General features: G+C 40.8%; 2 protein-coding genes across 2 annotated transcripts; both read left to right on the top strand.

Moving 5' to 3' along the window:
- Nucleotides 1-318: 318 nt before the first annotated feature.
- On the top strand, nucleotides 319-474 carry K441DRAFT_577369 (uncharacterized protein; the record flags this gene model as incomplete). Its single annotated transcript, XM_067644237.1, has 1 exon — nucleotides 319-474. One exon carries the CDS (start codon nucleotides 319-321, stop codon nucleotides 472-474), a length of 156 nt encoding a protein of 51 aa, XP_067500477.1.
- A 2,615-nt stretch (nucleotides 475-3,089) lies between these two features.
- K441DRAFT_665488 (uncharacterized protein) lies at nucleotides 3,090-3,636 on the top strand (the record flags this gene model as incomplete). The annotated part of the gene is given in 5 exon segments (XM_067649507.1): nucleotides 3,090-3,120; nucleotides 3,152-3,170; nucleotides 3,222-3,392; nucleotides 3,404-3,459; nucleotides 3,473-3,636. Coding segments are annotated over 2 exon segments (166 nt in total), but the record flags the coding sequence as incomplete, so codon positions are not given.
- Between the last annotated feature and the right edge of the window lie 9,185 nt (nucleotides 3,637-12,821).

Below are 12,821 nucleotides of genomic sequence, written 5' to 3'. Positions count from 1 at the left end.
GCAATTAAGCGACGCTATAGCTTTACAGTTATTATAATTTAGATTAACAATAAGACATTACTTAGAGATGAATTTAACGATTAAACTACCGATTAAGGTATTATGGTAGAGTACTTTACTCTATATACTCTAGCATAGAATAGTTCTATAGAATGTTCTAGGAGGGTAATTATAATAAAGTCCCGCTGTATATAAATTAAGGCTTAATTACCAGAAGAGCTCTGGCCTAAAGTCTTTAAAGTAATAGTATGCTTAGTAAACAGGGCACTAAGTAGATAGCTTAACTAGAGGACACCTTTTAAAAAGCTTTAATTAGTAATGGGCCTCTTACCAGCTAAGCTAAATATTACCTACTTACGTGCCTATAGCTGTAGAGCCTACCTACTTAAGTATAACATTTCTTATACCCAAAAGCTTACTCCTAGAGCCTATATTGGGTATCTAATAGGGTATAATTTAACAAATATCTTTTAAATATATATACCAAGCAAAAAGAAGGTGATTTAAATAAGAGATGTTACGTTTAATAAGTAACTTATTTACAATAATAGCTAGCCAGATCTTGCAAATTTGCTTTAAAAGAAAGCCAATTAAATACTTAAAGTAATTAATATGATTAACCCTAACAGGACGCTCTAAGAAGACCTATTAGAGGATATAAATAAGAATAATAAGACTATAGATAGAAATTAAGCAGGAACTAATAGAAATTAACTAGTAGATTTTGGTGGAAATTAAAACTATTAGGAGCTAGATACTTAAGGCAATAATATAATTATAGTAGATACCTTTAAGACAGATCCTCTACCTAGCCTTCTTTTTTTTATTTTATATATATATCCATTGTATTATACTACGCACAATACTACGCATACAGCCTCTAGGCTATAGCGCTATAGTTCTATATATATATATCCTTTCTAGGTAGCTTAATATGTACTAGTAGCTATATCCTATTAGTTTATAAATCCTAGGCCAGGGATTTACAGCTTCCTAGTAAGTACTAGGTTGCTAACAACTATTAGGTAGTGAGAAAACGGTAGAAAAATAGTAGAAAAAATTGAAATAAGTAAACCTAACGCCTGTCCCTGTCCTATTTGTAGTTTATTTCTATCCTTTTACTTTCTATAGTCTATCTACTAGAACTCTAGTAGGAGTTACCTTCTTCTAAAGATCCTACTGCTCTTAGCCACTTTCCAGTAGCTATTTTTGTCCTACTTAGGAATAGAAAAAGCGCCCCTCTTCCTTTCTTTATGCAAAAAAGCTTCTTTAGGGAGAGAGAAGAGCCTATTTGTCTTTGCATTTCCTTTCTATCTTCCCAATATAGTCTGCATTCTAGTAGGAGATGCGTAGGGGTTTATACCGCGGTATAGTCCCTAAAGCACCTACCTTCTTTATCCTTCCCTATTGTTTTAGAGAAGGATTTAAAGAAGCCTTTTCCTAGTTTTAGTTAAAAGAAAGCTAATTGTAGCCTTTTAGGATATTTATCCTTAGGGGCTTTAAAAGAAAAAGGGTAGTTTCCTTTACAGATTCTAGTATAGTGTTTTCCTTTGCTTTTATTCTATTGCTAATTATCTTTCCACTATTCTAGTATCTTTTCTCTTACTCGTCTCCCTAGGTAGGCTAGAGAAGTATAAGAAGACTATAGTTTTCTTCTAGAAAGGCCCTTTTTAGCTAGCTTATCTGCTATTTCGTTTCTATAAATTCCTAGATAGCTAAGAACCCAGTAAAAGTTAATAGAGATCCCCTTACTAGCTAAGTAGGAACAGCTTTGCGTAATTTTAAAGACTAGTTCTTATCCCCCTATAAGAGAATTAAGCTATAATCTCTTAATAGCTGCTTAGCTATCTATAAAGATATAAACCTATTTCTCTTTTAGTCTTTATTGTTTTAGGTATTCTAGGGCCCTATAAACTGTATAAAGTTTTGCGTTTATAATTTCTATATAGGGCCCTAGATTCTAGTTTATTGCATATTTAATCCTATTTCTCTCTCCTATTTTATATACGGCTGCTATATTTAATTTACTATCTTTAGAGCCATCTATATAGTATATATCTACTAGGTCCCACTCTAGGGATTCTTATAGATTTTCTACTAGTCTTAGTAGGTAGTTATATATTAGCTAGTAATATAGTAGAGTTTAATATACCTACTTATTTAAGGCCTCTACCCCAGTTTTCTAGTGCTTTAGTCCTAGTCTATAAGCAGTTGGCTGCCACCACCTATAACGCGGGGAATCTCACCAGTTCTTTCGGATATCTTATAACGGGTTTTTATCACCTAAGTACCAGTCCGCCCCCCAGCAGTCTGTATAAGAGTTTCCTCCTAGAGTTGGTACGCTTGCGTACGGCTTAGGAGCCTTCCATAGCCTCTAGTTTTACGCTTCTCTTTATTATTTCCGCCAGCGCGGGCATAAGCTGCCATTTGCAGGGGTCGCAACTCCCATCTTACGCGCCTACTGGCGTAATCCTACGAGGGCGTCGTGGCTGCATCCTGCGATATAGCTAGGTACACCTTCTACAGTCAAGGCCTAGCTAAAGCCTCTCCCGCCTAAGTAACTCCTGTTTACTCCTTAAGCGTACCTCACCTAAGTACTGCCCTAGCGAGCAGTCCCGTCTATTGGTACACCGACACGCGCATCCGTTCTCTTAAGCCGCGTAGTAGTCTCTCCGGCCAGGACGTAATCCTGCCTGCCTACTAGGTGCACTAGGGGTCAGAGCCTAGCTAAGGGGTAAGGTCCCTAGAGCCAGCAGTGGCTACTACACACTACGCCCCGCGACTACACTAGGTAGTCATTTCGCGTTGCCTGTAAGAGTCTCCTTATAATAGGCCAACCGTGTCTTACAGAATAGGTTATAGACTAGGTCCCGTGCCAGGCGACCTACCCTACTCTATTCTACTAACCAAGCTTATGTCTCCCCTTTATATAAGCTAGCCTATGTCTCTAACTGTCGAGTCCTCGTACAACTGGCCTGTGTTTCCTTAGAGCCTCCCCCATATGTATATGCGCAGGTTGCGTGCACTACGCCTATTAAGACCCTCTTCTGAGTCACCTAGGAGTACTGGATACCAGATAGGCCCTCGTAGAGGGGCCTTAACGAGTTCTCTAGGCAGGGCCTTGACAAGTTCTTCGCGGTGGCCTTGGGGCCTTAACAAGTTTCGTACGAGGTATCTGCGACGCGTTAACCTTAACAAGTTCTTATAAAAAAGGGTTTCCCTACGCCCTCGCCTTACGATCTCAGAGCTGGTGCAAGCCCAAGGGTGTCCTGTTGTACGACTAGGGCGCGTCTACGTCGGCTGGCTAGATGATAAGGCCAGTTTCGGGCCTAGCTACGAGCCAGGTAGTTATACATCAGGTGGTTTTCGTATCCCAGTTTCCCTTGATGGGCCTCCCTAGGTGGTAGAGCAGGAGCCTCAAGCGGAGGCAGTAAGGCTCCTGGTGTTGTTGAGGGCGATACTTTGTACGATCGTACGCGTCGCGAGCTCAACACCACAGAACCGCGACGACAGCGCACTGCATGCGCTGCGACGGCTCTCTACCATCGCCTCTGCACTTTGCCATCAAAAGGAACGATTTCCTGATGATGTTTCTACCCGCGGCGACGTGGACGCGTGCAGTAGGGCTTCGCGGGCTACCTAGCCTTCCTATACTAGAATTAACGCTAGAGCCTTAATTAATTCCTACCAATATAGAACCCTTAAGCTCCTTAAGCTTCTTAAGCACCTCTAAATCCACCGCTTAATTAACCCATTAACGCCCCGGTTTTAAGTACGGTTTAATTAACCTAGAGGAGTTAAAAAAGGGAGATAGAGCTAAAGTCTTTAAGGATAATATAATTAAAGGAAGAAGATTAAAGAAGCCAACTTAGTAATTTAGAACTTATTTAACTTAACTTAAAGAGGTAGACACCTAACTGCTTTAAGCAGCCTTTTATATAGGCCTTAAATATTAAGGGAAAATATACCGCGATAAGCTTCCACCTTCTTCTAAAAACTAGAAGGAGCTTCTAACTTATTAATATAGGGCAGAGTTTATAGTAACTTGTTATGGGACACCCCCGTAACACCTTGCACACGTCCACCTGTTTCCACCGACTTAGTAATTAAAGACTAACCGCGAAATAGCAATTTAACGGCAATCTAACGGCAATCTATGGCATTCTGCTAAGTTCTGCCAGGACTATAACCTAAACCCTATTCTACCCTATATACGTATTAACTAAGTAACTAAGTTAATAATATATACCCTTTCTTCCCGTTTTCCTACCTTCTTTCCCTATATAATGTCTTAACTTCCTTATATAGTTTATATATATAGCTTAATAATATCTACCTTACTATATATTATTATTACTTATACTTACTCTATAACACTATATTATATTAACTACCTATACTATTATTAATATACAGAATAAACCCGAAGCTCCTATAACAGCTACTAGTATTATATTTACATTCTAAAAACAATTAGTAGAGATATAGAAGTCTTTTATAGACGCCCTTATATAGAACTAAGCCACTTTAAATTAATAATAAGCTAAATAAGAAGCTCGACACTAATAATTAATTAAGGACCTCTAAGAAGAAGTCTATACCCTTAAGATACCTACGCTAGGGCCCTAAGACCAAATGCTATCTTTAGAGATAAATACGTGGAACGAGAGTCCTAAACCTATAGTAGTTATTTACCCTAAACTAACTACTATACTAAAATAATTCAAATAACTACTAGATCCCCTAATATTTATTAGTAAATAATAAGAACTCTAATTATTTCTAAGCTAGCTTAAAAATAAGCTAACTAGTAACGCTAACCGTTACCTAACCAAAGCTAATTAACTCTGTTACGCCCTAAGTTAACTAAAAGAAGAGGTAGCTAACCTTACTAAACCTTTTTAGCCAAACTTAGTATAAAGCCTAGTTATGCTTCTTAAAGCCTTATACGGTAACCTAAACCGCTAAGCTACTACTTAGAGAAAAATAAACTATATAGCTTAAGGAACGAAAAGTTTCCTAGTATACTTTTCTAAATTTAACTGTTATATAAGGGAAACAGGCTAGAACGACTCCGCACTAATTAATAGCCTTATTAAATCTCTAAGCCCTAAACTAAAAACCTCCCTAATAGGCGTAGACTTACTAGGAGCCCTTAATACCTACGCAAACGTTATTAATAAACGGTATAACAATATACTACGCCTAACACCGAAATACGCCCCTTAATACAATATAATAGCCCTATAAATATTTACTAAGTTATTATCTTAGCCTAAGCACCCTAATGCTATAGATATTAATACTAGAACCCTAGAGTATACCCTACTAGGGTCCCCTAAATAAAAAAGATATATTAAGCTAGGCCTCTGTTTTAAGTATAAAAGTAAGAACTATATCTTAAAATACTGTTTTATCCCCTTACTTATATCCTAAAACAACTTACAAACGGCTAATACTAGTAGCCATTTACTGCATTAATTTACCGGTTACTGTTCCTAATCTTTACCTAGTTCCAGCCCTATATTTAATAAGCACTACTTATAAGGGCGAAGTTATAACTAATATCCTATAGGAACCCCTTCCCGCTTGCCACTAAAAGGCATATCTTAGAGTTAAGTTGCTCTCTAGGATAGCTTTGCCTTAGGGTCTTATTAAATACTTTAGATGTTATAAACTCTAACTCTTAGGATTATAGTATAACCGTTAACTATTATTATTAGTAGAATAATTAATAGGCTAATGCTTAAGTCCTAATTAATATAGGAGCAAGTAGCATAGGATTTATTAATAAGATCTTCGCATAAGGTAATGGTTTTACCCTAATTTCCCTTAACCGGCATATTAACGTGTTTGGATTTAATGGCAAACGCATAGTCTTAGGCTAAATTACCTATATAGTATACCTAAGACTTTAATACCTAAACCACAAAGAACTAATTAGGCTTTTTTTTACTACCCTAAGTTACCTAATAATCCTTAAATAACCCTAAATAAAGCTATATAAGGTGACTATTAATTAGGACAACCTTAAGCTTCTATTTACCGCCTCTTATTATAAGTAGAAGTGTTTTATAACTTACTGCTCTAACCCTAAACTAAAATCTAGGAAATCTACTAAGATCTACCAGCCTAAGATTTCTACTAATATCTACTCCGTGCCTAAGGAATCCACCAGATTCTACTAATACGAGAATTTTACTGAATTTCACTAATATAAGAATTCTACTAATATCCACCAAGGATCTAAAAATTCTACTAAATTCTATAAGTTATTACCAAGTACTACACTGCCCTAAATTAAGTAAAAGCTTAAGCTTAGTACACAAAGCTACTAGAAGGACTGGTACCCTATAATAAAAAGAATACTTAAAGAACCTAAACCTAAATTTAATACTAACTCTATACCTAATACTAAACCTAAACCTAAATAAGAAACTATAGACGATTCAAGCAAGCTTAGCGCCTTAGATATCCGTATAATTAGAGCTACTCTATTAGTATAACTTGCTAAAAAAACCTAAATATATAATCTTCGCTGTTACTATAGCTGATATTAAGAAGGCCTTAGTACTAAAGAAGTATACTAACCCTGCTATAAAGGTACTAGTAGAGTATTATTACCGTCTAAATGCATTCTTATAAAAAGAAGCCGATAAGCTACTAAAGCACCGACTATACAACTATAAGATTATACTTAAAGAAGGAAAGCAGCCTAGATTTAGACCCTTATATAAAATGTCTTAAAATAAACTCTAAGTACTATAAAAGTATTTAGACAAGAACCTAAGTAAAGAATTTATTAGAGTAAGCTCGTCGCCTATAGCCATATTAGTAATCTTTATTAAAAAACCCGGTGGCGGTTTACGCTTCTATATAGACTACTAAGCTCTTAACGCTATTACCGTTAAAAACTAATATCCAATCCTATTAATATAGGAGATACTAAACTAATTAAGTAAGGCTCGCTACTATACAAAGCTTAATATTATCTCTGTATTTAACCGCCTTTATATAATAAAAGGAGATAAATAGCTTACTGCATTTCGTACTTAGTATAAATTATTTAAATACTTAGGAACGCTATTTGGCCTCGCAAATACTCTAAGCTCGTTTTAATATTATATAAATAATACCCTACATTCTTACCTAAATATCTTCTATATTACTTATATTAACAATATCTATCACATATCTAGGGGGGTTATTTGGCGCGGTTACGACCCGGGTTAATACGAGGTTAGGGCCACCCCTGCTAATAACGCGCCCGACCCCGCACTCGGTCGCGCAGCGACCGCCCCCAAGTACCCTCGCACGCGATTTTGGGCGAAAAGGTACACAATTTGAGTTTGATTGGTACTTCTGGGCGGTCGCGTAATGTTGCTCTAAATTTAAAACACCTACACTGTAGTGACCGAGACGTCTCAATATAGGACTGCACTATAGTCACTGCAGTCCTATATCGAGGCGTCTTGGTTACCACAGTCCTACATCAAGGCGTCTCGGTCGCTGCAGTGCAGTCGTACATTAAGGCGTCTCAGTCACTGCAGTCATACATTAAGGCGTCTTAGTTACTACAGTGCAGTCCTATATTAAGACGTCTCGGTCACTAGTATAGTCTTATATCAAGACGTCTCGGTCACCGTAGTGCATTCATATATAGAGGCGTCTCGGTTAGTTACTGTAGTGCAGTTATATATTAAGGCGTCTTAGGTACTACAGTAAAATAACTATTTAGATATTCTTATAAAGCCAATCCAAAGAATGCCGACCTTGTAGCTGTTCTAGCTAGTTAATAGCCTATCTCTTGTCTCTCGCCGTACCATCTTCTACGCGCCGTCTTATATCCTTAATTATCCTACGGCAACGGCTATAGAATATAGCCTCGCCGTTGACCCGCCAGCGCGCCCCCTAGCAGCGATTAAGAGCTTCGATTAACGGCCTACCTACTAGCCCTAAAGTCCACTCAGCCCAGAGCTGAAATACTAAATTACCGCCCTAGAGCATCTTATATTTCCTTAGTAGCGCCTATAGGTTAAGAATAAATGGAAGAGGTTAAGCGTTAGCTTGCGGCAGCTGTAGCGGGGGTATAATAGAAGCTTACGGTAGCTGCGGCGGGGGTATAGTAAAAGCTTACAGCAGCTGCTACAGGGGTACAGTAGACGTTATAGTAGATGTTATAGTAGACGGCTAAACAGGCTCTACGGCGGTAGACAGTTAAGGACCCCTTAGTATCTCTATAGGGGTCGGATATATAGGAGAGGGTTTATCTAAAGACAGAATCTGGCTGTTAACGCGTTTAGGAACGGACGCGGGTACAGGCATAAGTACGGGTGTAGGTATAGGTATAGGTATAGGGCCGTCCAAAGACGGCCGTATAGACTCCGTAGGCCCTATCCAGATACCCGTCTTCCCTTACTAGATCTATATAGGTGCGAATAATGCTAATGACCTTTTTATCTCGCTAAGGCGTTCTAAGATTGTCTGTACGCGTAATTAAACCCCCTTTATCTCTAAGATCGCGGCCTTATATCTTAGCTTAGCTACAGCCTTATAAGCGGGCCAGTATTTCTACATTATTATCTCGTCTGGCGTAACTACGCTGGCTAGCAAGCTTTCTACCCGCGCGGCAAACCTTTAGTACTCCTCGCAGCTAAAGAGGGAGTCCTTCCATAGAGGGTGGAGCGGGAACTGCTTACGTAGAATCACTAAGTCCTGTAATAGGATTACCCTAAGCGCGCGGAGGAGGCGTAGAAATCCTAAGCCCGTAAGGTTAAGCCGTATAACCTTATTATCTGCCCTCTCTAGGTAGTAGGTCTCTATGCGTTTTAGCTAGACATTAGTTTTAGGCCATATCTTTAAACAGAGTACCTCCTCTGGCACCTCCCGTGCGTGGGGAAGAAAGTAGCCCTTTCCTTCCTTTAGGAAGCCAGCGATTGACCGTATAAACGCATGGGGTAGGTAGCTAAGGTAGGCTCCCATTATCGCGTCCGTATTCCAGCGTCCGGCCCATCTAATTTAGGTCTCCTTAACGCCGCTAAGCTCGGCATGCCGGACGCTCTGCTTACGGGCGCTATAGGTCTTCTCTTTTAAATAAATCCCTACCCCCTAGAATATCTTTTTATTCCATTTAAACTGCGTATAATAGCTTAACGGCTATTATAGTACTTTAATACTACTAGGGAAGACGTATAGGTTATAGTAGTCCTCTAGCTACCGAAAGGATGGGAAGCTTTTAGCGCTGTTCTTACCCCAACGGTTAAAGAAGTAAAAGGCTATTATAGAGAGAGGGCAGAGGATAGGGTTAGTATTGCGCATATAGCCTATATACTCAACCTTACCGTGCTAATTTTGCTTCCCCTATATTATCGACATAATTATACACGGCGCTAACTCGTTTAGTTTAGGCCCTTCGTTCTCTAGTTTAATAAGGATAAGGTTAGTAAGCTAAACGTTCTGTCTACTTTTACCCTAGGTAACGGTAGTATGGCCTAAGGAACGGGTTAGAAAACGGCAGCTATACGGACTAAATAGGGTATATACGAACCTAATAAATACTCGGCTGTAGTTTAAAGGTAAGACTTAATTAAGCCTGGCTTCTTAGAGCCCGTCTCCTAGCACTAAGTAATTACCTTTTTAAGCCCTTTGACGTCATAGCCACTAGTAATTATAAATAGGCCTTAATTAATAAAGTTAACGCGTTAAATCCGGTCCTCGTTACGGCGGACACTGTCTAGTACCGCTAAGAGCTTCGCCCCCCACAGCGGCTACAAGGTTTTACCTTCTAACTACTATACGTAGAGCTCAGTAATAGCGGAGACGTAGCTATTTATAACTGAGTATCGGACCATCTCGTTAAATAGGGCGTCTAGGGCCTCCTCGTCCCATATCTCTTCCTCCTTTATAGCTTCCTCCCCTACGGCTACGGCTGCCCCTACAGCTGCCTTTCCCCCTAGCGGCCCTCCTACAGTAGTCTTCTACCTCTTCTTTGCCCGCTCGCTATTTTTCCACATCTCTTTCCGTTTTAGCTTCCGTCTTTAATAGCCAGCGGCCCGCGATTCTTAATTAACGACTTACTGCTCTAAAAATAAGCAAAGCTTATCTTCCGTTACCCAGGCGCCGTCCGTATTACCTTCCAGTCTTACGCACTAGTCTTCCCACTCTTTCTGCTTTGGCTTGTACGCCCTCATAGTATTCTTTAAGCGCTAGGCCTTATAAATATCCTACAGCCGTGCTGTCTGGGCCTTGAATTCGTTCTGGAGGAGGCTATAGGGGGAGGAAGCTGGGGGGGCTTCCGTAGTAGACTGTAGGGTAAGAAGATTCTTAAGAGACTCCATATCCGCAAGAGGTAAGGGGGCAGACGCGTAAGCGCGGCACGGGTAAATAAAGCTACCAAACGCGTAAATATCAATGGAGAAGGAGAAGAAGAGGGCTCTATATTATAGAATTAGAATTACAGTAGGCCTTTCTATATAAAATCAGAAGCCCCGCGCGAGCCAGGAGCCAGCGCGGGCACGAGAACAGCAGAGGGTTGGAAAATGGGTTTGTCGAGGCGACGGTGAGGTCGATGGCGCGCGACGAGGACCTCCATACTAACCCAGTACTAACCTAGGCCTCAAAAACGCGTCCAAAAAGTAGGGGCCACTACCAAAAGGGGGGGGTGATATTTGGACGATATGTCGCGGACCTTGGGGGGTCGTGCGTAACCCGAGGTTATGCCAAGCCTAACCCGGACCTCCGATACCTATCTATCTATACTACCTCTAAACGGTGGTCGTCCGGGGTGCCTCCATAGGAGGGCTTAGTTTAATTCGATTCGGTAATAGACTAATAATAAGGCTCTGGTTTGATTCGACCGATCGAATCGTTTAGTGTTTGCTGGCTGGGTCGTTCGAACGGTTGGCGGTCGTCTAGCTCTGGCGACGGTCGTCTGGCTCTGGCGACGGTCGTCTAGCTCTAGCAACGGTCGTCTAGCTCTGACGACAGTCGTCTAGCTCTGACGACAGTCGTCTAGCTCTGACAACAGTCGTCTGGCTCTGACGACAGTCGTCTGGCTCTGGCGACGATCGTCTAGCTCTGGTGACGGTCGTCTGGATAACGACGGTCGTCTAGCTCTGACGACGGTCGTCTAGCTCTAGGGACGGTCGTCTGGCTCTGGGGACGGTCGTCTGGTTCTGGTGACGGTTATCTGGTTCTAGCGATGGTCGTCTGCTGGCTGCCGTTCTGGTGCCTCTCTAGGTAGGGAGGATATAAGGAAGGAAGGGTAAAAAATAAGGTGGCTACCTATGTGTAGAGGCTATCGGGAATATAGCGGGGACCCGATAGTAATGTGTTATGCGGAGCTTCGTGTAGAGCCTCCGTACGCAGAGCTTCGCGTAGAGCCTTGTGTAGAGCCTCCGTACGTAGAGCTTCGCGTAGAGCCTCGTGCAGAGCCTCTGTACGTAGAGCTTTGCGCAGAGTTTCGTGTAGAGCTTCGTGTAGAGCTTCGTGCAGAGCTTCGTGCAGAGTCTTAGTAGAGCTTTGTGTAGAGCTTCGTGCAGAGCTTTGTGTAGAGCTTCGTGTAGGGCTTCGTGTAGAGCTTCGTGTAGAGCTTCGTGCAGAGCCTCTGTACGCAGAGCTTCGTGCAGAGCTTCGTATAGAACTTCGTGCAGAGCTTCGTGCAGAACTTCGTGCAGAGCTTCGTGCAGAACTTCGTGTAGAGCTTCGTGTAGAGCTTCGTGCAGAGCCTCGTGCAGAGCTTCGTGCAGAGCCTCTGTACGCAGAGCTTCGTGCAGAGCTTCGTGTAGAACTTCGTGCAGAGCTTCGTGTAGAACTTCGTGTAGAACTTCGTGCAGAGCTTCGTGTAGAACTTCGTGTAGAACTTCGTGCAGAGCTTCGTGTAGAACTTCGTGTAGAGCTTCGTGTAGAGCTTCGTGCAGAGCTTTGTGTAGAGCTTCGTGCAAAGCTTCGTGTAAAGCTTCATGTAAAGCTTCGTGCAGAGCTTCGTGCAGAGCTTCGTGCGGAGCTTCTGCGTATTTATAGCAATTTGCGGTAATTTACAGCAATTCGCACAGGCTACTTATAAGTAGCTGCGTATTTGTAGCAATTTGCACAGGCTACTTATAAGTAGCTGCGTATTTGTAGCAATTTGCATAGGCTACTTATACGTAGCTGCGTGTTTGTAGCAAATTGCTGCGAATCGCCGCAAATTGCGACTTACGCAGGTTTTGCAGACCCCGATTTTCGCTTGCAACAACGTGCCCAAAAAAAAAAATCCTGATGTTAACAAATACCTAAATAACAAGTTTATCTAAGAGACGCTTAAGCTAATATAAGATAGCATTAGACGCTTTAAAAAGATATCTTTAAGTAAATATAAAGCCCGCAGAAACCGCTTATATTATTAGAACTAACTAGTTATCCCTAATTACAATAAGCTTAAGCTTAAGCTCCTTAAACACGTATATAATCTACCTATTGCCGGCTACCTAGGTTAAGAAAAGACCCTAAAACTACTCTAATAGGAGTATTACTGGCCGAATATATATAATATAACACGAAGGTACATCTTTAGCTACTACACCTACTAACGAGCTAAAGCCTCGTATAAGAGGTATAACGGCCTTTTAAAGCTACTACCTATTCCAAACTAAAGATAGAAGGATATCTTAATCGACTTAATTATTAACCTCCCTAAAAGTAGAGGCTATATAAATATTATAGTAGTTATAGACTAACTATCTAAGATAAGACACTTAATCGCCTGCCCTAATATATTAACGCATACTATTACCTAACTATTCCTAGATTATATATAGAAACTCTATAGACTCCCTAAAACA

Source organism: Cenococcum geophilum (assembly GCF_001692895.1).
Source record: "Cenococcum geophilum 1.58 unplaced genomic scaffold K441scaffold_43, whole genome shotgun sequence".
In the NCBI taxonomy this organism is placed as follows: Eukaryota; Fungi; Ascomycota; class Dothideomycetes; order Gloniales; family Gloniaceae; genus Cenococcum; species Cenococcum geophilum.
Note: the sequence above shows the minus strand (reverse complement) of the source record. Positions and strands in the feature narration are given on the sequence as shown.